This window comes from Marmota marmota, unplaced genomic scaffold (assembly GCF_001458135.2).
Source record: "Marmota marmota marmota unplaced genomic scaffold, marMar, whole genome shotgun sequence".
Lineage (NCBI taxonomy): Eukaryota > Metazoa > Chordata > Mammalia > Rodentia > Sciuridae > Marmota > Marmota marmota.
In genome coordinates, this window is record NW_026000101.1 from 18812132 (window position 1) to 18838527 (window position 26396).

At 37.6% G+C, this 26396-nt stretch overlaps 1 protein-coding gene across 3 annotated transcripts in view; it reads right to left on the bottom strand.

The window, feature by feature from the left end:
* The window catches only part of Nfx1 (nuclear transcription factor, X-box binding 1), a 73823-nt gene that overhangs the window by 36329 nt on the left and 11098 nt on the right, over window positions 1–26396 (bottom strand). For 2 of the 3 annotated variants that reach the window (XM_048783510.1, XM_015492449.2), the window contains exons 3-11: window positions 20834–20992; window positions 19793–19870; window positions 16339–16444; window positions 13478–13549; window positions 11058–11197; window positions 8267–8366; window positions 7966–8183; window positions 5025–5122; window positions 689–719 (exon numbers count right to left, since the gene is read on the bottom strand). In XM_048783510.1, the coding sequence (XP_048639467.1) occupies window positions 689–719; window positions 5025–5122; window positions 7966–8183; window positions 8267–8366; window positions 11058–11197; window positions 13478–13549; window positions 16339–16444; window positions 19793–19870; window positions 20834–20992 (1002 nt within the window). The remainder of the gene's footprint in view (window positions 1–688; window positions 720–5024; window positions 5123–7965; window positions 8184–8266; window positions 8367–11057; window positions 11198–13477; window positions 13550–16338; window positions 16445–19792; window positions 19871–20833; window positions 20993–26396) is intronic. The other variant, XM_048783511.1, reaches the window with a different exon arrangement.

The window sequence follows — 26396 nt, forward strand, 5'->3', positions numbered from 1 at the left end:
GGGATGAGAGGTGGGAGGGAAAGGGAGAGAGAAGGGAAATTGCATAGAAATGGAAGGAGACCCTCAGGGTTATATAAAAGTACATACAAGAGGAAGTGAGGGGAAAGGGAAAAATAATACAAGGGGGAGAAATGAATGACAGTAGAGGGGGTAGAGAGAGAAGAGAAGAGGGGAGGGGAGGGGAGGGGGGATAGTAGAGGATAGGAAAGGCAGCAGAATACAACAGACACTAGTATGGCAATATGTAAATCAATGGATGTGTAACTGGTGTGATTCTGTAATCTGTATATGGGGTAAAAATGGGAGTTCATAATCCACTTGAATCAAAGAGTGAAATATGATATATCAAGAACTATGTAATGTTTTGAACAACCAACAATAAAAAATTAAAAAAAAAATAAAGATTAGGAAAAAAAAATTAAAAATAAATAAATAAATAAATAAATATTTGGAAAAAAAATTTCAAAGTATGCTGCAGACATGAGTATACTTAGCCTAAATTTTTAGCAGTTCATTAACTGCAATTCGTGATTTCTTTTCCTTTTGAGGTAAAAGTTATACAATTTAATGTACTAATCTTAAGTGTATCTTTGCTGAATTTTGACAAATACATAACTCAGTCCCCTATTAAGATGCAAAGCATTATCTTCATCCCAGTAAATTATTTCATGACCCTTCCCAGTCATACCTTCACTTTTGAGACTGGTACATGGAAGCTCCTATAGGAAGAGAAAAAGAAACAATAACTACTTTAGGAGTAAGTAAACAACACTCTTTAGTGTAATGCCAAATATAACAGTCATTTATTTATTATCAACTTCACTAGTGTGGAACTTGCCCAATTACATTAATGTGCACTTTCCCCTGCCCCATGGGGGACTGAACCCAGGGACTCACACAAGCATGGGGCTTCATCTTTAGAACTTACAAGCCTCTTGCCTCACTCAGCCTCTTAAATAGTGGAGACAACAGTTGTATACCACAATAGCCAACAAATTAATGTGCTTTACTTACAACAGGACCTCCTGTTTAATGACTTTTCATGCAAATACAATTCTAATAATTGTGCCCTGGTCTCCAAACTCACAGCAGGTTAGGAATTATAAAGTCTGAATGAAAAAGGGGCTGCTAAAGGTATGCAAAGCAAAGAGGAATTGTCATCTGACAAGGGTGCAGATACAAAGAGCAGACATAGAACTGAAAATAGGTTATAGTTTGGTGCCATTTATAGTAGGGGCAAACAGCTCTAGACCCTCAAGAGCACTCCTCGCAATGTTACTGAACTGTAGCAAAGTAGAAAATGGTACATCTTTGGTCTTTAAAGTTTTATTACTGTGGTTTTAATTATATCTGAGTGGCTCCAAGGATTTATCATATGTAATTTGCAGAGACATGATTCTGAATATAACATATGGTGAAGCTGTATAGGGAGCACTTTACTTGGGGTAAAATGAGCCTGGCTGGCTGCCCAGCAACTACATTGGAATTTGGTTTTGATGTAACTTATAGATGGTCATGTACTCAAGATACAAGCAAAATAATAAAAACGTTCCTTCTTAACAATAATGACTGATTTAAAAAGGCAGCTATTAGAATTGTTAACAGATGTGAAGAGGTCTAAGAAATTGAAGGTTCTTGGTTAGAAAATAAACATTTAAGATTAAAAAAAAAAAAAGGGCTGGCTGGAATCAACGATATGAAAAGCTCCCCATATGCCCTCTAGAGATATAAAACAACAGTAACTCATGAAACTACTTAAGTAAATGCTCCTGCAATTATATGCTGGAGTAGGACCTCAAGACACAGGGGAAGGCAGAGCTCCCTAAATCCATGCAAATGAATTACCAGTAAAAACTTAAATACAACATTCTTTATTAAGAAGTACTAGGATAGGGGCTGGGGTTATGACTCAGTGGTAGAGAGCTCGCCTAGCACATTTGGGGCAGTGGGTTCGATCCTCAGCACCACATAAAAATTTAAAAAAGGTATTGTGTCCAATTACAACCAAAACAAAATATTAAAAAAAAAAAAGTAGTAGTAATAGTACTAGGATAAGCATACATTTCTCAAAGACTCCCTGTCAAAATGATGAAAATAAAACAATTTTGAAACTTTAAAAAAAATAGGCTTTATTTATCTGGAAAACTCAATTCTGTGGAAAAGCCCATCCCATTCCAAAAGATGTTTCATGATGATTATCAGTTTTTTAAGGTGACGTTAACTTGTCCTTAATGATTCAACAGAATTATATTGATGGCGAGTTTCTTCAGGAATTACAGAAAAGATGTATTTGCAAAAATTCAATTTACACAAATCTTTCCAAGAACATACTCACTGCTGTAGATGGCATGACATTAGAGAGTGAATGAGAAGCAAGAGAGCAAAGGGTAGGTTTGTTGGAGAGAGAGAAGCAAATTAACAGCAGCTATTTCTAGCTTACATGTCTCAACTCTGCTTATAATCCTTGTTTACAAAGAGCACCTCTGGGCATGACTAAATTGATGATTACTAAATTACAGCATCTCACAGCCTTTTTGTGTGTGAGTGTGTTAGGAACTGAACCCAGAGCCTCATGTGTACTAAAGCACATGTTCTACCACTGAGTAGTTCTACCACACCCCCAATTTGGACAGATTTTAATCTGGTACTAACAAAGTCAAAAGTGGTCCTACAATTGACATTCAAAGTACCTATACTTCTCAATTTATACTGTGAATTCTTTCAGGAAAAAAAAAAGGGCACACATGCTTTTTTGTCATACTAATATATACTATTTTTATCTTTTTTCTCCCCTTTTATTCTAAAGATTACCTACACTAAACTGTAGCTTCCAATTTGTGGACTACATCCTCAGACTCATTTGCAAGTCAGTTGTTACCCCGACCTTGGCTGTATTAACAAACAGAACCAATTATTCAGAATATTGTTTCCACCCCAGCTTGTGATCTACTGGCACAGTTGCTAATATGCCCTGAAATGACTAGTAGATCAAACAGCAGGACAGATCATCACTTAGTGTATTTCACCAAAAGTCTTCCACAGGAAAGATTCCTTCTTCAGACATAGAAAGGGGCACTAGAGTCTAACTCCAAAATGTTAAGATGCTCCTTTTATAAGACAAAGTCAAATTATAACAACCCTGGAAAGAAAGTAGAAATTTATACAAGGGTAGTACAGTAAAGAATTACCCTTACCCAAAGAGAGGTATCTCTAAGCCTAATGGGATGCCATGTTCAACAGGAGTGTCATTATTTTCCTATGGCCTTAGGTCACTGGAGAGTCTCATAATATGATGTAGGTGTAGGCTGCCCACACTGAATAGGCTGGGAGCTTTGGGTCACTTCTGGAGAGACTGGAGACTAAGACTTTCCATGTAGGTAATCAACCACGAGACCCAATAAAAACTCTTAAACACATAGGCTTGGGTGACCTTCCCTTGTTGGCAATATTCCATGCATACTATCATACATTGATGCTGAGAAAGTAACACTGTTCTGACTCCAAGGGAAGAGGGAAAAGAAGCTCCACATATGGTACTTTCTTGGACTCTACCCTACAGGTTTCTACCTTTGGCTGATTTTAATCTGTATCCTTTTCCTTGTAATAAAACCACAACCATGAATATAGTAGTTTTCAGTGAGTTCAGTGAGTCATCCTAACAAATTAAAAGCCTTGAAGGAGGTCTTATGGATCAATGAACTTGCAGTTGCATCAGAAATTGATATCAGGAATGAGTGGTCAATGTTCTACTTTAGCAGTTGTCTAAATTCTTGAAGTGGGTTAGAAGTGAGGACAGTCTTGTGGACTATGTCCCCTCTAACTTTTTTTGGTACAAAGGTCTGAAGCCAAGGGCACTTTACCAATGAATTACTCCTCCACCCTCTAAACCCCCTTTTAATTTTACTATAAGACACAGTATTGCTAAATTATTGAGGCTAGCCTCAAACTTGCAATCCTCCTGCCCCAGTCTCCCAAGTGAGTGCAATTATAGGTGTGCACCACCGTATCTGGCTCCTCTAACTTCTTAGTTGGCTAATTCCTTTTTTTTTTTTGGTACCAGGGATTGAACTCAGGGGCATTTAACCACTAAGCCAAATCCCAGCCTTTTTTTGTATTTTATTTATAGACAGGGTCTCACTGAGTTGCTTAGTGCCTTGCTCAGTTGCTGAGACTGGCTTTGAACTTATGATCCTCCTGCCTCAGCCTCCAGAGCTGCTGGGATCACAGGTGTGAGCCACCACTTCTGGCTTAGTTGGCTAACTCCTTGAGACAGTGCTATTGTTCCTCTTTTCATAATTATACCTAATACAGCTATGTGCCTTTAAGCCTTGAGTTCTGCAATCCCCTCACACCTATCCTAGTCATAGTATGTATCAGTATACATTGGCTGGATTTAAAGATTCGTATATAGTATGAAACAAATAAAATCAAGGTTATTTTGGTTCCTCCCCTCCCATAATCACAATTTTTTTGTTTTTAATTTTTTTGTAGTTGTAGATGGACACAATACCTTTATATTTTATTTGCTTTATATATATATATATTTTTTATTTTAGGTGGACACAATATCTTTATTTATTTTTATGTGGTACTGAGGATTGAACCCAGTGCCTCACGCATACGAGGCAAGTGCTCTGCTGCTGAGCTACAGCCCCAGCCCCCATAATCACCATTTTAATATATACATACTTTTTTTTGTTATACATGGACACAATATCTTTATTTTGTTTATTTTTTTTTAATGTGGTGCTGAGGATCGAACCCAGTGCCTCATATGTGTAGGCAAGTGCTCGGCCACTGAGCCACAACCCCAGCCCATAATCACCATTTTAAAAGGCACTGATAACAACTTTTTTTAACCATCAGGCCACATCCCCAGTGTTCAACCAAAGACATGAAAAACTGTGCTGTATTTGTGTAATATGAATTGAATTGCATTCTGCTGTCATATATAGCTAATTAGAATAAACAAAATAAATCAAACAACAACAACAACAACAACTCTAGCATTGTTTAGGATTTACCTTTGTTCTGAAAGAGCATCGGCAGGAAATAACTGATGTGCGAGAGCATGGGCCACAGTCTCCTTCATGGCACAGCTTTTCACAGGTATGAATGAAATCTTTAATAAAAACGAAAAGAGCTGGAATTAAAATTGCATTTACTCATTTTCATACTCCCAAATATAGTAATGATACTGGTCTTCCATCTCTATTCCTGCAATTCCACATTCAGAGTCCAGGGAAGGTGTAGTCAATGCTTCTTCCCTTATTTTCCCATCATCTGGTAGGTTGGGTCTTTACAGAGGAGGACAGGGTCTATCATAAGTCACTGGAATATACTCTGACATGCATGCTGCTTTGCCTGTCAAAGAATAATTTTTTTTTTAAACTTTTTTTTTGTGGGGGAGAGGTGTACCAGGGATTGAACCCAGAGGTGTTTAACCATAAGGCCACATCCCCAGTGCCCCCCACCCCCCCTTTTAATACTTTTTTTTTAGTTCTGGTTGGACACAATATCTTAATTTTACTTATTTATTTTATGTGGTGCTGAGGATCAAACCCAGCACCTAGCATGTGTTAGGCGATCTCTGTACCACTGAGCCACAACCCCAGAAACCCTATTTTAAAATAAAATATTTAAAAAGAACCCTCAGTTCTTTTTAAATATTTTATTTAGAAACAGGGTCTTGCTGAGTTGCTTAGGGCCTCACTCTGAGACTGGCTTTGAACTCGTGATCCTCCAGCTTGTCTCCTGAACTGCTGGGATTACAGGTGTGCGCCACCACACTAGCAAAGAATAGATTTTTCAGCTGGGCATGGGGGTCCTCACCTGTAATCCCAAGCACTCAGAGGTTGAGGCAGGAGGACCACAAGTTGGGGGCTAGTCTCAACAATTTAGTGAGACACTGTCTCAAAATCAAAATAGAAAGGGCTGGGAAAAGAAAATAAACTTAAAAAAAATAAAAAGGCTTGGTGATCTAGTTAAGTGGTATAGCACCCCTAGGTTCCATCCACAGTACTTCATGAAAGGAAAAAATGTTCTGACTCTTGTTAAGCCCTTAAACCCCAAGTCTGCAGATTAGATTCAGATCCCCTTAAAAGTGTAGCCATGGATGAATGAAACACTCTAGAAGTTATCTGGGGAATGAATCAGAGATAACTCAGAAGCCATAACCCATAATCTCACCGATTTAAATACTGTGAACATCTGGCAATGAGTGGCCTGCATTAACTGAACTAAATAAGATTTTGAACAAATCCTCTTTCAAGGACCTCTTGGAGATCACCCAGAGTCTCTCTTTTTTTGTAGTGCTGGGGATTAAACTCAGGGCCTCAAATATGCTAAGCAAATACTCTAACTATGAGCTGTACCCTCCAACCCTTATTTCTTTCTTTTCTTTTTTTTTTATTGGTACTTGCTGGGAGCCATTAGCCAAGTAGGTATGACAATTTCCTTGCCAGCGTACCCCATGTTGCAGTGACATTGAATGTAGGTGACCTTGCTCAAGGACCAGGGCGGATTAGGGTGTTCCGGGTTTAAGATAATCGTGTTTAGGGCGTTCCCAGTTTAGGTTCCAGGTTTAAGGTTTAAGATTATTCCTCCTGGGAATAGGGCGTATCCTGCTGCCTGAGTTCCCCTTGAGTTCTCACGGGATTCAGACAGTATATTTTGGGAGACAGAAGCCCAGTGGAGGTGGATTTGGGCAGAGAACGTGGATTTCCCCAGAATGTGATTGTAGACGGCTGGTGTGAGTTCGGGAATAAAGAGTTGCTGTTTGAATCTACAAGCTGTGTGGTGGCTCGTGATTGTGTGCCCAGCCAGACTGCAGCATTTGTGCCCAGGCAGACTGTGGCAGGTACTAAGGGTTGAACCTAGGGCCTTAGGCATGTTAAGCAAGTGTTCTACCACTAAATTATATCCCCTTAGTCTCTTTCTTATGGTTACTGTTTACATAATGTACTATCTCCATCCTTTAATGGTCAGCCTCACTGTATCTTTTTTTGGGTGGCCAGTGTGTGTGTGTGTGTGTGTGTGTGTGTGTGTGTTAAAGCCCATGGGCACTTTACCACTGAGCTATATTGCCAGCTCTTTTTATTTGTTTACTTTTTACACTAGTGACCTCTTTAACATATAGAAATTAGAGATGATAAAATTAGGACTAATTTGTCCAATATATTATTTTTTATTTTGAGACAGGATCTTGCTAAGTTGCTGAAGCTGGCCTCGATCTTGCAACCCTCTTCCCTCAGCCTCTTGAGTTGCTGAGATACAGGTGTGCACCACTCTGCCTGGCTTGAGCTATTTTCTTAATGGTTGCTCTAAATCTTATCATAATCACCTCATCAGAATCTATTTTGGATTTAATTCCAGTGAGATACAGATGCTCTACTCCTATAAAGCTTCATTCTTCTTCTCCCTTTTTATGCTATTGTTATATGTATCTATATATATTACAAACTGAACATTACATTGTTATAATTTAAATTTACCCTTAGTTACATGGGTAACTAGCTATTATAGAAAGTGACATTCTATGAATGGTCTAAGAGGCTGAAATTTTATTGTACATATCAGTATCTCATCAGTTGTCCAGAATTGACAATAAAAATACCTGAATTGGAGAGATCACTTGGATAAATGTAAGTGTAAAGACAGAGTACCTACACAAATTTGAAAATAATATTTAAAAGAACACTGATAACTGGTTTTTAATACTACTTCGCTAAAATGTCATTGCTGCCACATAATAAAAATGTTTTGTTTTTGGTACTGGAGACTGAACCCAGGGGCACTCTACCAGTGAGCTATATGCTCAATACTTTTTATTTTTTGAGACAGGGTTTTGCTGAATTTCCCAGGCTGGCTTCAAACTCTTGATCCTCCTGCCTCAGTCTTCCAAGTTGCTGGGATCAGAGTTGTATTTGACTGTACCCAGATGACAACTTTATACAAATTAGTTACCTGAGGAACCACAAGGCAGAGGCTTGCCACACACTTTTCCACATGAAGGAACAGGGTCCATGCATGTTTTCCGTCCGCTACTTCCGAGTTCTAGCAATTGGCTGAGAGGGGTTTGGCCACAAGGGCAACAGCGCACCAGATGGGGGAGCCGTGGGCAAGGCTGGCAGGGTTGAGGATGGCACACTTGAGAACAGGTATGGCTCCCACATTTCAAGTCCCTGTTAAGAAAAAGAACAGATTATTACATAATTGTTGCATAAAATTCAGTTTTATTCTAATAGAAGAAAATGTAAAACCTTACTTGCCACATATCTTTAAACAGCCAAAGTCCCCAAATCCATCAGACTTTCCTATGTCTGTTCCACATAACACATCTCTGGAGGTGCTGCCACAGTAGCATACTTGAGGACACAATTTCAAAAACAACAGATTAATAACCTATAGATGCTCTTAAAATATTTCAAATAATCTACAAGAAAACAAAAAAATGTTTTTCATAAGTGCTGATCAGGCCTGATTCAGAAATTAATGTGCTTTGTACAGGAGCTCAAAGTCCCACCTAATAGCTTTATACAGGAATAAGTTTAAAAAAGGCTTCGTTAGGCTCTGTCAGTCTCATAGTGCCTCTGTAGCACACCCTAAAAACAACATCAGAGTGAAGCAACTCTCAAATTTAAAGACTATCTGGCCCCTAAAGCCAGACTGTGAAGCTCCATGGGGTACTGTCATAGGAGATAGATGAGCTTAGCTAGTAGTAGTGGTAGAGGGGTTGATACCCATCCTCATCTCAACACAAACAGTATAGATATGATACTTTATATTCTGGGTTTTACATAAAATGCTTGAAAAAAAGGTCCCTGATACTTCAATTTTTTTTAAAGAAAAAATTATCACGATAGTATTAGATCCTTAATAATCCATATATTTCTCTGTTAAATTTGAATACACTGAGTGAAAAATTTCAAAGAATTCAAGACTTTTTAGGGATCCAACCTAGGGTCTTTCACATATGCTAGTCCAGTGTTCTATCACTGAGCTATTTGATACTCTTTGCAGAAATGTTTCTGATACATAAATATGTATCAATTTACATACATAATTTTCCTGCCCCTTTATGCTTTTATTTTATAGTGAAAATTTATCTTATAAATTAACCTATGCAAGTATATCCTTCATAATAAATGGTGATCAGAATAGTAGAAACTAAACTGAAATTCTGCAGATCTAATGATATTTTCCTTCTTCCAAGGGCAATTTAGATACCTACTGTACACAAAATCTATCAGAATAAATGTAACATTATAAAAACATCAAGTCTTTTGTCTCCCAATGGTACTATGAATTGAATCCAGGTATACTCTACCACTGAGCTACATACCCAGTCCTTTTTATTTTTGATATATATGAAATAAGAAATAAAATAGAATGCTTCTAATAAAACATTAGAAATAACATTTCTAAAATAAAATTGTATACTAAACAGAACTAAAAACTTCTACTGAGACCTGGGAAAAGGAAAGCCTCAAGTCACTGAAGACATAATCTAGATAAAATATACATTTCATCTTGAATTAAGTAATGTGCAACTTAATCCCATTCTAAAATTCATTCATTCACCAGCCCAAAAATTTAATATAGATGTAGGAAACAATATTTGTGGAATCAATGAATTAGTAAATAAACCCTAGGCAAATAGGAGTATCGGAGAGCAATGTTTCCTTTGCTAAGTTTATGCTCCAACAGAACAGAAACTTTTTTCAGAGGTAATGAACAAACAACTGTAAATAAAGAGTTAAGATTCAGGAGCTGGGGATGTGGCTCAAGCGGTAGTGCGCTCGCCTGGCATGCGTGTGGCCTGGGTTCGATCCTCAGCACCACATAAAAAAACAAAGATGTTGTGTCCGCCGAAAACTAAAAAATAAATATTAAAATTCTCTCTCAAAAAAAAGAAAAAAAAAAGTTAAGGGTCAGAAAACTGTGACAATAAAAATAAAATGGAGCTCCTGGACAATCAGAAAATGACCTGAGTAAAATACTAAAAAGCTTTGTTATACTTGGGCACAAGTTGTCACAAGTTGTGTTAGGGAGCCAAAAACAGTCCTGAGGAAGAACTCTGTTGTCAGTTGTAATCTGTTCAGCATTTTCAAAACACATGAATGAACATCCAGAAGGAATGCTTAACACATCTCTAAATAAGGCTGAATGAAGGGAATCTGAAAAGAATTAGCACTACAGAAGATAAGCTTTACGTGTGACCAAAATATTTCCTTATTTAATGCAGACAAAAAGACTTCAACTGGGTTTAAGACTTCAACTAGGATACAAATTTGTACAAAAAAAAGACCTGAGTAAAACCCCAAACTGCATCAAGACTAAAAAGGCCTTAGCTGGGCACTATGGCTTGTATCAGTAGTCCTAGCTACTGGGGAAGCTGAGGTAGGGTTGATTGAGCCTGGGAGTTCAAGGATAGCCTAGGCAACAACAACAACAACAACAACAAAAAAAAAAAAAAAAAAAGAAGAAGAAGAAAATACCATAATTTATCCATTCCTTCTTCCATAAATGGACATTTGGCTGTTGTTTCTAGTTTGGGGTTCTTATTAAAAACATATTAATGGGGATCTACTAAGCTGGGGATGTAGCTTAGTAGAGCCCTTGCCTAGCAAGTGCAAGACCCTGGATTCAATCCCTAATACTGCAAAAAACAACACCCCCTGTCCCCCAACTCCCATAATCCCATACAAGTCTTTTTGTGACTTAGTTATGAAAACAGCAAAAAGGGATGGCTGGTTACAGGTTTAATTTTATAAGAAATTGCCCAAAGTGGTTTTCTCATTTTATACATCTGCCAGCAATACATGAAAACTCTAGTTACCTACACTTGCCAACATTTGATCACTAGTCTTTTATTTTAAACATTCTTGAAAGTGCAAATAGATACTTCATTATGGATTTGGTTTTTCTCTGCTTCCCCTTGACCCTCCTTCCACATTGCTTTTTTATAACACAGTTTTACTGCAATATAATTCACATGCCATATAATTCCAGAAAAAAAATCACAAGCTTTCCTAGCTGATGTGCATACCACTTACCCTGGTTCAATATAATCCGGCAAGGCTGGCATTGACCCCCATGGCACAGCTCAGCACAATGGTGCTGCCTACAATTCAAAATATTCTCACATGGGTTAGAACAGTGGACTGAGACAGCCTGACCACAGCGAACTGTGTGCCTGCAAAGACAGTAGTAGATAACAAAGACAACATCAGTCTAAAGGTTCCTGCTATACAGTTAAACTAACACTGAAGCCCAAACCTCTCCCCCAAAACCTACTAAACCTGTTTATTGACCCTGTCGCCCCAGTTCTTTTTTCTCCCTTCCTCCCTCCCTCCCCCCTTCTTTCATTTCTTTTTTGTAGTACTAGGGACTGACCCAGGACCTTGCACAAGCTAGGCTCTACCACTGAGCTACAACATCAGTCCTTTTAATTTATTCTGAGACAAGTCTCATTAAGTGCCCAGGCTGGTCTCAAACTTGTAATATTCCTGCTTTAGCCTCTTGAGTAGCTGGGATGGAATTACAAGCATGTGTCACTGTGTTTGGCTTTTCTATATATCTCCTTCCTCCAGTTCTTATTTCTTTTATTACCCTCTTCTTCTTCTTCACTTTTTCTTTCTTATTACCCAGGCTTCTTTTCTCTCTATTTTCTAATCAGTGAGGAATTAAAGGTTATTCCTAAGAACTCATTCTATGTAATTTTATCTGAGTTCCATGATGGAGCATGCAGGAGTAGAAAGAGCTCCAGGATGAGAGGGGAGAAGATTCAAATTCTAATCCTAGCTCTGCTTGGGGCTCCCATAATACCGTACAGATAGGGTACGAAGAAAACATAATACTAATGTACTCAGATTTGATGTATTGAGAATTAAAGCACAATGGCATTTTCATGGGGCCCAGCACCCTGGCATTTCATTCTGATATAATACTTATATAAATATAAACATGATAGACAAGATTTTGATTTAGGGTGGATAAGCCAATTCTAACTTTGTTTTAATTAACACCCAGATTGGGGATGTAGCTTAGTAGAGCCCTCGCCTAGCATGTGCAAGACTTAATGGCTTTTAGATATTGTCTTCAGGTGTCTTTCCAGATGATAGTTTAGTCTATTCTCCTGCAAGAAGAGTTTAATTTTACCCCTCCCATTTCAAATATATATTTTGTTTAAAAAGTCATTATTGAATTCAAATTGAATTTGTGTGGGTATGTATGCGCATGTTCCATGCATTTATTTTGATTACAGTTAAATAAAACACAACATAAACCAAAAAAGAAAACAAAAGTCATTGTTATGTACATAAATGATCAAAATGCAGTGCTCAGTATAATGGCTACCACTGGCCTATTATGCTACCATGTGCCTAGCACCATGGTTAATTTCAACCCTTCAACTATTTATTATTTCTAATATATATATATATGTTATAGTTGGACACAATACCTTTATTTTTTTATTTTTATGTGGTGTTGAGGATTGAACCAAGCACCTAGCATGTGCTAGGTGAGCGCTCTACTACTGAGCCACAACCCGAGTCCCTTATTTCTACTTTATAATGAGAAAAGTGAGTCTCAGTGAGATCAAACAACTTTCTTAGAATCAATAGCCAGTAAGTAGTTAAGCCCAGATTTGATCTTCTGACTCAGAACTCTCTCATGTCTTTTAGGCCACACTACTACAAATGCAAATCACTGAAATCTGCATGATCCCATCTTGTTTCAAGGTTCAGAAATCATTTTAACATCTTCCTGGGCCTCAGAGACACTCCACAGTTATCAATGATCCTTGCAATAATGATGAATTCATGATGCAATAATGCAATAATGATGAGTCCATGATCTTAGCAGGCCTGGGTTCAATTCCTGGTTCTGTCACCCATTAGAAAGGTTAATAAAAATCCCTGTCCCATTGGCATTTCACCTGAATAGGTAATCTTACAATCTCACTGTGCATACAATTTCTTAATTACTTATATAAGATTTCAAAGCAGGATCAGGAGCATCACAGGAAATTATTATTTATAAAAAAGTACTACTGTTCTCCCTTTGTGAGTTCTGTATCCACAGATTCAACCAAGAGCAAATAAAAAATATTAAAAAAAAATTGTGTCTATACTGAACATGTATGGTCTTTTTTCTTGTAATTATTTCTTAAACAATATAGTGTAATAACTATTTCTACAGCATTTATATTGTCTTAGGCAATATAATACAGAGATGATTTAAAGTACATGGGAGATTGTATATAAGTTATATGCAAATACCCCATCACTTTATAAAAATGACTTAAGCATTTGTGGATTTTTACCCTCGGGGGTCCTAGAATCAATCGTCTATGGATACCAAGAGATGATTTTTTTTCTTTACACTTACCATTTAATTATATTTACTAATTTTTATTTTAGAAATTCACAAGTAAATCACAGATGTGGAAACAGTGCTATTCTAACTTTACCTGGTACGTCCACATTCGCACGTTTTAGTCATAAAAGCAGGACAGGGTGGGCAGGGACCAGGATGACAGAGACTGAAAAACAAAGGCTTCAATGAACAAACCATACTTTGTGCCCAAACCAAAACAAAGCAATATAACTGGGTCCTATTGTGAACATGGCAAAAAATAAACCTACTATTATGTCTAAGTTATTTCCCTAAAGAAAACCAACCATACTTTTATGTAGAAAATATTAACTGCATTATCGTTTTAGAACATTTAACTGGAAAAGTAAAGCCCAAGTCAAAATACTAGTTTTATTTGGGTCTGATAGTCAAAGATGATATTTTCAAATATGGCCTTGGCCCATTTACAGCAGTGGGTAGGGATAAAAATACCTCAGTAGTAGAATACTTGACTAACATGCACAAGCTTCTGAATTCAATACCCAGTACTACACACACACACACACACACACACACACACACAATTGTGCCTTTCAGGTGCCAGGTAGGATGACAATCTGAGCAATGTGACAGAGCTCAGCTCCACTAGGTCCATGACAAGCATAGACATTTTCTCATCAACTACTGAAATGATCACTAGGCAGTGGGCAAACAATGGGAAGAATGAAAAAAAGATTGCTATAAGGGGGTGGACCCTGGTAAGCAAAAAAGGGAGAGAAGGAAGGGACCAGGGGTCATGGAAAAGATTGAGCTTAGTGATATACTACAGGTCAGAATTAGAACTCTGAACAGAATGCTTTTTTATAGGAACTACATTATAGAGGCCAACAGAAAAAATTGCAAAATGGAATTTGTACATTCAAATAAATATTGCCTTTTTCAAAGCAGATATCCTGGTAAATTATACAATGGTTCAGAAATACCACTACTTACAACATTTGGGGAACTTCTATAACATTTTTGGTGAAACAGGGCATTCTAAGTGATGCTAAAGTATAATCCTTTGAGAATTAAAAGCCAATCTGAGGCCAGTCTAATTAATTGCATGGGTAACAGAATTTTGTGCAAAACAAACCAGATGTGCCTACAAAGTAGTCTGGCTGGAATTTTTGGTTTTATACATGACTCACCAGCTCTGTTTTTTTTTTTTGTTTGTTTGTTTTGGTGCTATAGATTGAACCCAGGGCATTGCAAATGTTAGGCAAGCACTCTACCACTGAGCTACATCTCCAATCTTTCTGGTACCTTTTAAATAAGGTTTAAACATTCGTAACAATCCAGGAATAAGCACCTAGTTTTCAAAAGTGACCACTTTGATAGCACCCACAGGAAACTTTAGTTTAAGCATGTCTTTAAAGAAGAGTATAATTTATTCAAAAGTAATATTTCACATGGTATGTCACAACCCTGTCAGGCAAAAGAATTTAATCAACTTTTAATGAGACAAACCACAGGTCAGGTGTGGTAATTTCAAATATTGCCAAAAGCTGAACTAAGTTTCTTAACCTTTACAGCAGGGTTTACAGTGCTAACTATATACTGGAATTACCTGGAGAGCTTTTAAAACTACAGAGGTTCAGGACCCAACCTTATAGGTTCTGATTCGATTGCTGGAAGATAGAGACTGAGTTAATTGTGTTTTAAAATGTTCCCTAAGTAATTTTAATATGTAGCTAGGGTTGAGAACAATTGTTTGAGGGAATTTTACTACCTATGCAACCTCAAATAGAGAAAGGGGTCAGTTGTGGCTTTGAAGTCTTGATAAGGATAAAAAAGAGAAACTTCAAACTTTCTTTGAGATCAAGAAAGTGCTGTTGGGGAATGGGTTTCATCAACATTTGAGGTCCTGACTGCAATAAAAAGACAATTTCCAAATCAAGTGTGGAATTTGCAAAGCTGCAAAACAATGTGTTTTAGAGCATCCTTCCTTTCAGACATGGTGTTGACTATCTGATCTGTATCACTTTTTTGGGGGCGGGATATTGAACTCAGGGGCACTCAACCACCAATCTACATCCCCAGCCCTATTTTGTATTTTATTTAGAGACAGGATCTCACTGAGTTGCTTAGTGCTTAACTTTTGCTGAGGCTGGCTTTGAACTTGCAACCCTCCTGCCTCAGCCTCCCGAGCCTCTGGGATTACAGGTGTGCACTATACCACCCGGCTCATTTATTTATTTATTTTTCCACAGAACCCTGTGAGTTAAGTACTATTATTCAAATCATTATTATTTTACAAATGCAGAAATCCAGGCTTAGAGAAATAATTTGTCTGAGGTCATGTAAATATTTGATTCAAACGCAGATTTAAATCTTTGTCTGGGGTCAAAGCAGTCCACAGACATTTATTTGAAACTGATCAATTCTTTCTCTATGACCAATTTTTTTTTTTTTAAAGAGGCTGATTTGGTACATCTTAACCCTGGCTATTTATTGTATAGAAAGTATTTATATCATAAAAATACTACTGTCAGACAAGATGCTATGCAATTATCTTTCCTCAGACCAAAGGCTGTCATATGCATTCTCTCTTGGACCTGGATATTAGATATTGCTAGGAGATAAAATATCTGATTCTCATGTCTTTTTAGAAATGGTGCAATGCTGTGGAAGGAGCATTGGCTTTGAAAATTATAGTTCTACCATGTCCTAACATTGCGATGTTGGGCAAGAGGCTTGGCCTTTCTAAACCTCATCTGTAAAGTGGAGATGACACATATCTACACATCACTGAGCTATGTTAAAAATTGAACAAATTACCTTATGTAGAATGCCCAGTGCACAGTAAGTGCTAAGTAAATGGTACCATATCACCCTTCCCCTGATCTATTACATATTAACCAGGTATGTGTACTTTATAGCTAATAGCAAGGCACGTACACCAGGAATCTCCAGAGGTCTAGTATTCCAACTTACAGGTTACAGGAATGTGGGCAGTCCTGGCCAGGCTGTTTCTTTCTACAAACCTCACCACAACTATGTGGAATTTCATTTCTGCTCCATTCAGGATTCTTTACTTTGCCTAAAATATATCAGATCAGAGAGTCAATGCTACAGATTTCAACCATATTCTCAACTTTAATGAAATAGTACAGAATAGCTAGACAGCATGAAACTTCAAGTGTGGTTTTCATTAGTTCAACAAATTCATTATTTCACATCCTACAATAAAAAGAAATGTAATGCTATTCATCAAAAGCTCCACTGAATCTTAAATTCCAGCTTACATAGGAAAGAGAAAAAGGTGTTTTTTGGTACCAGGGATTGAACTCAGGGGTGCTTAACCACTGAGCAACATCCCCAGTCCTTTTGTATGTTTTATTTTGAGACATGGTCTCACTAAGCTGCTGATACTGACTTTGAACTTGTGATCCTCCTGCCTCAGCCTCCTGGGTTGTTGTGATTGCAGGTGTGCGCCACTGCGCCTGGCAGAAATAAAGTCATTTTTACTTATGAAAGTGCTATTTTCATTTGATTAATGAGCACACTTAATCTCAGATAAATATCTACTAGATAAACATCCTGTAAATGGGCTCCTAGAAAATCTATGGTAAGGATTAGAAAGAAACAGGAAAAGCGGGCTAGTGGGCTGGTTATGTAACTCAGTGGTATAGCACCTGCCTTGCATGCGTAAGGCCCTGGGCTCAATACCCAGTGCCACAAAAATAAATAGGTAGAAAATAAAAGAAATAAGGAAAGAGAATTGGGGAAAAGGGGATGAGGCCATAAGATGGAAAGGACATAAATTCTCACCTATTCTAAAGCTATAAAATAGGCATAAAAAGCATTATAATTTTATAATCAAATCTTTACTGAGCATCTTCTTCAGACTTAACAGAGGCAGGGAAGAACAAAATCCAAGTTACAAGACTCCTCCTTGTCCTTGAAGAATTCATCCTCACTTGGGTAATTTAGACATGAAATGGCAGCCAGCTCCACTCCATGCTCTCACCTTTTCTCTATATATGGTCTCTTTTAGAAATTTTATTCATATTGAGAGATTCAATAATGCAAAGTCCAAGTGATTCACAAATCTACATTTTCTGCCTTGCCTTGAATCTTCAATTTCAGTCTCACATGTCTAGCCACCTGCTGAACACCTCTGCTTGGGATTTCAGTCACATATAACTGACTTATCTACAGCCAGAGTTCAGATCTTCTTTCTAAAGCCTCTCCCTCAGGAAGGGAAAAGAGAGGTAATGGAGTCTGAATCAGAGCAAGATTATATTCTATGCTTTTATAATTATGTCAAAATAGATTCTATTGTTATATATAACTTAAAAAAATTTTTAAAAAAGGCTCTCCCTCTTCAGTGTTCCTTATTTTGATCAATGACAGCATCAATGTCAGAGTAACACTCAGAAACTAGTCATTATTAATTCCTCTTTTTCTTTCCACATTGTAATTAGTCACCAAGTCTTGTCAATTCTTCCTTAGTTACTCTCTCCTATCTCTCCTCCTACTCCTGCTCTTGTCTCACTATCTGCTAAAATCTCACGACAGGGTATCAGGAAAGCTGCAGCTGTGTTTTCTTGTTCCAATATAGTGCTCCAGTTTGGCCCTAACATCTTTTGATGCCTCCACCACTTCTGCCTGAGTCACAGTGATAGTTGTCTTTTCCCTGCCAGGATTCTGTATTATACTCTTTCCTTATTCCTTATCCTTTTTTTCCAGTAGGGTCTTACCTACTCCTCTCAATTGCAACTTTCATCCTAAGTCTTTATCTTTTTTTGAATATATTCCTACCTGCCTATTAGACATTCTTTACTAGATATTCTGCACATTCACCCAACTCAGTATTTCTAACCTGAATTCATTGTCCCTACTGATTCTCTTGATCCACCCTTTTCCCTGATATCACCATTTCTAAAAGCATGAAACTTTATGTTTGAGTTCTTCCCTTTCCTATTGCTGTTCATTCCTGCTTACCTTTAAAATTTTTACCTTTTCCTTTCTATCGCACTCATTATAGATTCCTATTTACTGGAAGAGGGGATTGGGGATCACACCCTGATTAGCAAGTGGATGAGAATTTATTTTTTAAAACTATTTTTAGTTCTAGGGATTAAACCCAGGGGCACTTAAACACTGAGCCACATCCCTAGCCCTTTTTAAAATTTTTTTAAGACAAAGTCTCGCTAACTTAGGGCCTCACTAAGTTGCTGAGGCTGGCTTTGAACTTGCGATCCTCCTGTCTCAGCCTCCTGAGCTGCTTAGTTATAGGTGTGTGCCAGCATGCCTGGCAGTGGATGAGAATTTAAAGAGGAGGAAGAACATTCTTGATCGTCAGTGAGTTCACCAAGGAATTGAGAAGATAGTAGATGGTCAATGATTGACTCTTGGTGAAAGCTTTTAGTTAAGTAATGGGAAAGGAGTGATATGAGTAAATTGGTTAGAAAAATGAGAGCATGCAGAAACAAACAGAAGAGCTGGTCATATGGTAAACACGTCAAGGGTGTGTACTGTCCAAAAGATTAAGAATTTATAAATCAGTCATTGATATTGCCCAAAGGGGGTCAACTGATGACTTTTGAATATAGTTCCAGCAAGACAACAGAGATAAGAGGAAAAATGCATGGTTCAAGGAGGGAGATAAAATAGTTAAGAAACAAAATCTGAAAAATTGACTATATGGAGAGGTTAGTCATTACAAATCAGCAGGAAGGGGCTGGGGATATAGCTCAATTGGTAGAATGCTTGCCTCACATAGCACAAGGTCCTGGATTCAATCCTCAGCACACACACCCCCCAAAAAAATCAGGGGCGGGGGGAAGACATGTCAGGAATAAGATGGAAATAAGCTGGTAGCAGGAATGGGCATCAGGATTATAATTACATAGGATTTCTAATACATAGGAAAACTGAGCTATTAAAAAATAGGAATATCCCAAAAAGAAGGAAGATGTAAAGATATGAGTTTGTAAGGCTGGTTTATAAAAAAATTATTATATGAAGAAAAAATGACTTATTTTTGAATAAATATAAAATACTAGCTCTTTACTCATGCTGTTCAAATCTGGAATGTTAAAGCTGTCGCAGTTGGTTATGAGCGGGAGCACATATTGATACTGCTTCTGCCAGATGGTCAGCTCTTGTCTTAAGCTAAGACCAAGGAGACCTGGACCACAATTCTGAAGTGACATAAGCCTGATTGGCATCATAAGCCTATCTCCAGAACAGCCTGCTAAGAGCACAAAAGCTCATGACTCTAGCTGGGAGATGAACCACATTAGTAAGGTCCTTATAGAGTCTCACAGCTTTAGAGTCTTACTAATAACTTCTAAGACAAGCCCAGCAGATTACCTCTCCTAGACAGCACACTGAGATACAATAAATGAAGTGAAAGACTCTGTAATGTATGCAAACTTACCACAGAAACAAGTATAGGTATTAGGAACATGTGCAGACACATTCTGACAGGTGGGGCACCTCCAACCACTCTGGCCATCTGCCAAAAAAATGAGTATGACAAAGAAATTTTCTTTCAAAAGCACAAGTAGGGCTGGGGGTGTAGCCCAGGAGCAGAACACCTGCTTGGCATGCATGGGGTCCTATGTTCTGTCCCAGCACTACCACCCCAAAAAAGGCACAAGTAATTTTAAAAAATTTAAATCTAGGACAGGGGCTATAGTTCAGTGGTTTGCGTAGCAAGTACAAGGCCTTGGGTTCGTTCTCCAGTAGCGCGTGCGTACACACACACACACAAAAACCCCAAAAAACAAAAAACCAAACAAACTAAAAACTGCCAAAGTCACAATATTGACATCCTGGTAGAAATTTCAATGTTAAGCATATCAAACATTTAAGAAAGAAATTCACAATACTGAAAGAACTTTCAGATATAACAAATCAAGTAGGCATTTGTTTTGTTCTATCATTTCTAATGTCAACATTAATCTGAATCTTGGTTTGAAAAATATAGGATAAACTGAGTATATGCAAGAAAATCCAGGAGTTTTGAATTAGAGGTCCATAGTTCAGAAACCATATTATTAGTAACATATGCATTATCTAATCATATTAGTATACTTAGCCAACAATATACTATGAAGAAGGGTTGTGAAAGGCAAAAACAACTTCAAAATCTTGAGTATAAATGAAACCATTGCTCTGCATAAATTTCTAAGGCAAACTATATAAGAAAAGCTTTCTATAGTTGCTACTTGGATAAAAGCTGCCATTTTCAATAAAAGTAACAAATTTTATTATACCCTAAATATTTTAATATTGTTACATTTAGTTAGTTTACTTAAGATTTACAGCTTAACTTTGGCCATCTAAAATGTGATCAATATACTCTCCCTGTAGACAAAATATTTAAGAGGAATTAAACAATATTTTAAAGCTAGACTTACCACCTGAACATATCAAAGAGATGAGAATAACTACTCTGAAAAGAGAAATAACTGACCTGCTTGAGATGCTGGAGACCTTGCCCATTTCTTTATGCAGTTCAGATGAAACACATGATAACAGCTCTGACAACTCCACACTGGGGCTGTGACACGAACCAATTCACAGCACACCATGCATTCATATTTTTCTGTAGTCAGCTGTTCAATTAGAGAACCTGTTGGGAAAAAAAAAAAAAGGATAAACTCAAACATCCTTCACATTTCGCTAATCATTCAGAAGAAACTAAACAGAGATTTTAAGGGATATCTGATTTTGAATAAGATGGCTATTCAGACATTAAGGTCTACAAAGCAGGATATGCTGAGGCAGAGAATTTAGTAAAAAGATTTTTTAGTGTGCATTCCCATAATTGAGAAAATATTCCCAAGAATTTTCTCAGAAAGATACTAGGGTGGCAAAATGCTCCTGAAAGACAGACAGCTTGAGTGTCCTTGGGGGACACTGTACAATGGAATGTTGCTCTGCACACTCTAAAGGAGAGAGGCCCTGAATCTACCAAATCCATGGATTTAGGCTAGGGTGGGGCTCATGAAGCTGCACTGGTCAGCTGCAAAAGCCTAAATCTGGATATGTTCTAACAATCCATGGGGGAGTGAGATGGTTCCAGCAGTTACCCCAGAAGTTTTTCTTTATTTACTCAATAAAGATAGGCTTGGCTCCTATCACAATCTCCATGGTAGGGTTACCAGACCTAAGGAGACACAGTGCCTGATTCCAGGAACTCACCATCTACTGAGACCAAGGGAATAGTTTGGAGTTATAGCTCAATGGTAGAACACACATTTAGCATGCACAAGGCCCTAAGTTCCATCCCTAGCACTACATACACAAAGAAACTACCTGATAGGACATATATTTTACTTGTTTTCTCTTGCTTATTATTCAACTCTTTTCACAGAATAGTGCAGACTTTTACTAGAGTGGTGCCTGGGACATGATGAGTACCAATACTATTTCTCCCGCCCCCTTCCTTTTTTTATCATTGCTTAACAATTTCTTTGTATCTTTATTAAATTTTTTAAAAAATTTCTGCCTAGTACCACAGTGAACTAGGTAACCACAATAATTTACACACTGTGTAATGAAAAACACAAAAATAGCATACCCAATAGTATTTCTCATATGAAAAATGTACAGGTTCCAGAAAGGTCCCAGAAAAAGAAACAGTAGGTCTTTCACTGATGACACTAATCTTTCCTTTAGTTTTATCAAAACATGCCTAACTTGTAAGACATGACAATGTCCTGCCATTACTCTGTTAGTTAACTATCAGGTTTCAGGTGTAAGAGTCTTGTCCACACTAGATGGCAGTCATGCCTTGACTATTGGCTCTTTTTGAATTCTAGAAGGTATTTTTCCACTATGGCTTCCCTACCATTTCTGAGTCATGATTGTATCTATGCTTCTAATTGGATAAAATGTCCTACTGGCATATTGTCCACTGAAATAATCAGAAAAGCAGAGATATAACTGAAGCATTAACTGACTGAAAACTTTTCAGATATATCAATAAATAACTGATTAAAGAAAAAAAAGCTAAAACAAACCAGATTTGGAAAAATTCAAGACTAAAATGAGTTTTAAGACAATCAGGATTTCAATCATGGAGTAGGTATTAGATGAGTTAATAAAAGCATTGCTAACTTTGTTAAGTGTGAAGACAATACTATGATTATCTAAGAAAATGGCCACTTGCATTGAAAAATTCCATAAGGAAATAGAACAAAAAGTTAAAGTTGATTTTACCTGGATACTGGGACTAAAAGTAAGCTATCCACTAGGGAATTTTAGTAAGTTATCTCACTAAAGTTGAGGTAGCTATATATTTTTTTAAGCTAATACAATGGTAGGCCTGGTTAAGATGTTCAAGTTGGTCTTGTTGAATTCAAAGTATATGTTATCTGCATGTATATATTTATTAAATCTAAAGCTTTAGGGTCTGAACATAGAAGTCAGTGCAGAATGGAGGCAGTGGTCCTTGGATAAAATAACCTAATAAGACCTTATCAACGAGAACAAAGGGTTGAGATAAAACCCCAGGAAACACCCAATAGTTAGGAAAGAGAGGAGGAAGAGAAATTTGAAAGACTCAAGCAAAATAGTCAAAGAAAATAAGAAAGACCAGAAGTATGTGGTGTCAAGAAAGTCTCACTTCAAAAAAGACTCCCTCTTGTGGGCTGGGGATATAACTCAGTTGGTAGAGTGCTCGCCTTGCATGCACAAGGCCCTGGGTTCAATTCCCTCTTTACATCATACTCAAAGGGAAATCCAGAATAGTAAGGACTGATATACATCCATCTAATGGGTGTGGCAAATAGAAAACCATTCCTGACCTTATCATTGTTCAGCTGAATCAAATGATGATGATGATGATACAAAGAAGTGAATCAAAATAGAGAAAACAACAGACAACTCTTTTTTTTATTTTTAAAGAGAGAGAGAGAGAGAATTTTAATATTTATTTTTTTTTTAGTTTTCGGCAGACACAACATTTGTTTGTATGTGGTGCTGAGGATTGAAACCGGGCCGCACGCATGCCAGGCGAGCGCGCTACCGCTTGAGCCACATCCCCAGCCCAGCAGACAACTCTTGATTAGCCCGGAATGAAAAGAAAGAAATCTTACTAAGAAGTCATTCAGCAAAGGAAATTTTCCTTTTGGAGGGTAGAAAAGACTTGGCAAGAGCTTCAGACTTAGAAGCTGAAAGAGTACATGTGAAAAGGTTGGTGAAAGGAAAACAAAGGAAATCTCAGAATGAAATTGAAGGACAGGTAAACGAAGTGTGCATAAAAGGAACAAAATGGTGAGATAAATATGGCCTATCTGATGGTTTCCTCTTTATCAGTAAAGTAGGAAGCAAGAAGGTTCACTTGAGATTTAGGGAGAGGAATCCTTATCTTTGTGAAACTTATAATCTCATGGGAGAAAGTAAACCATAAACAAATAAATAATGAAAATATGTAACACCATAAGATAGAGAAAGGTGATATGGAGAAAAAGAAAATAAGAAAGGACAGGGAATCCTGACAGTGGGGAAGGATTATAATTTTAAATAAGATGATTAGGAAGTGTCACAGTTTGCATTTTTAAAGTTCCCTAATGGTTTATTTATTGAAGATTTAGTTTAGTCTCCAGTTAATGGTGCTATAGGGAGGTAGTAGAAACTTAAGGATCTGGGGCCTCATTGGAGGAAGTCAAGTCAATTTGGGTGTGTCCTGAAGGGGTTATCAGGACTCCAGCCTCTCTTTTTCTCTGCTTCTTGGGGGCCATGGGCAGCTCTGCTCTACCACAAGCTCCCTGCCATAATGTTGTGTCTCACTGAAGGCCCAGGATAGACCCAACTGACCATGATTTGAACCTCTGAAATAATGAGCCAAATTAATTTTTTTCCTCTTTTAAACTGTTTATTTCAGGTATTTATCACAGCAATGGAAAGCTAACGCAGGTAGGCTTCTCTAAAAAGATGAATAAACCTGCAGCAGCACCAATTTTGGTTTTGTGACTTTTCTGGAACAGCATTTTATTTCCCAGGTGCTGATGTAGAATAAAGCAGATTTTCTGGGAATGAGATTCTGCCAAATGGCTGGCAAAAGATCATGCTTCACATGATCTGTGATAAGACTCATCCTGAAAAGAGAATGAAGAAGGGCAAGAAGTAGACAAAACTGGTAGTGTGGGTGCAAGAAAGAGGCTGAGAGAACCAGGACAAACGGTTACAGTCAAAAAGTTGACATAACAACAGACACTAGTATGGCAATATGTAAATCAATGGATGTGTAACTGATGTGATTCTGCAATTTGTATACGGGGTAAAAATGGGAGTTCATAACCCACTTGAATCAAAGTGTGAAATATGATATATCAAGAACTATGTAATGTTTTGAACAACCAACAATAAAAAAATTAAAAAAAAAAAAAAAGTTGACATAAGACTTTCAGTGACAGGATTCTCAGTGTTATTTCCCTGAGAGTGGGTATGGAGGTAGGATGAAGTTAAAGGTGACTGTAGTTGAGAAGATGAAAGAACTTCAGGATGGCATAATCCATATGATTGTTAGATGCTAAAGTCACACAGAATAACAGCAGGTTTTATGGCAGATCATTCTCAAACTTGAGCATGTAATTAGAATTACATGGAAGTTTGTTAAAAAATAAGATTACAGATCCTGCTCCCAGGATTTTTGTTTGATGAGTCTGGCATGAGGCCCAAGAACCTGCATTTTTAACAGGTTCTTGGGTCTTGCTGACAGCTACTGGTCTGGGACCATACTTTCAGAACCACTGCAGTAGAAAAATGGAGCAAGATGCATCAATAGGAAGGGCTGGGGATGGGAGATTTGGAGAATGAGAGATGACAAAGGAGTGCTGGTACGTATGCAGGTCTGTAATCCCAGTGGCTCGGGAGGTGGAGGCAGGAGGAGAGTGAGTTCAAGCCAAACTCAGCAATTTAGTGAGGTGCTAAGCAACTTAGTGAGATGCTGTCTCTAATAAAATACAAAATAGGGCTGGGGATGTGGCTCAGTGGTCGAGTGCCCCCGAGTTAATTTCCCAGTACCAAAAAAAAAAAAAAAGGCGATAAGGAGACACAGAAGGTGATATAGATAAAACAGAAGTAGTACTTGTCAAGAGCCATCTAGTGTTGCGTGCTGAGTGACACATAAGTGCCTTTCCTCTCACTCTGTCAGTGATCACACACAGCACCTGAGATGGGTGTGACTTGCTGAGATGTCAATCAATCTGCTGACAGCAAGACTCCACCTTTCGAAACCCTCTCCCTTACCTTATTTGGGTGGAATATTCTGTCGGGGTAGAATTCTTGCCTAGTATGCCCAAGGCTCTGAGTTTTATTCCCAGCACCACAAAAAAAAAATGTAAATAACAATATAATATAAATATCAGAATATAAATAAATAAATAAGTCCCTAATCCTTTCCCAGGTTTTATATTCAGTAAATGGCAGCTCCACTCTTTTAAACTGCTCAGGCACAAAATCCTTAACTTCATCCTGCACTTCTTTCATTCTCTTCTATCATCCAATCTGTATGTGTAAGATATCAGCTCCTCCTTCCAAATACATCCACAAAGTCTTATAGATCACCCTTTCTACCACTAGTATTCACGGTCCAAGTTTCTGTCTTCTCCCATCAGAATTACTATCATATTATACTAATCTGCCCTGTTGTTTTCTTAGTCTTTTCTCCATATAGCAGACTAAGTGATCATTATTTTATTTTTTATTTATTTTTTAGTTTTCGGCGGACACAACATCTTTGTTTGTATGTGGTGCTGAGGATTGAACTCGGGCCGCATGCATGCCAGGCAAGTGCGATACCACTTGAGCCACATCCCCAGCCCCTTATTTTATTTTTTAATATTTATTTTTTATTTGTAATTGAACATAATGCCTTTATTTTATTTATTTATTTTTATGTGGTGCTGAGGATCGAACCCAGGGCCGCGCTTATGCTAGGCAAGTGCTCTACCACTGAACCACAACCCCAGCCCAGTGATCATTATTTCAGAAAGAGCATACCATCCTCCCAAAACCTCCTAGCAGAT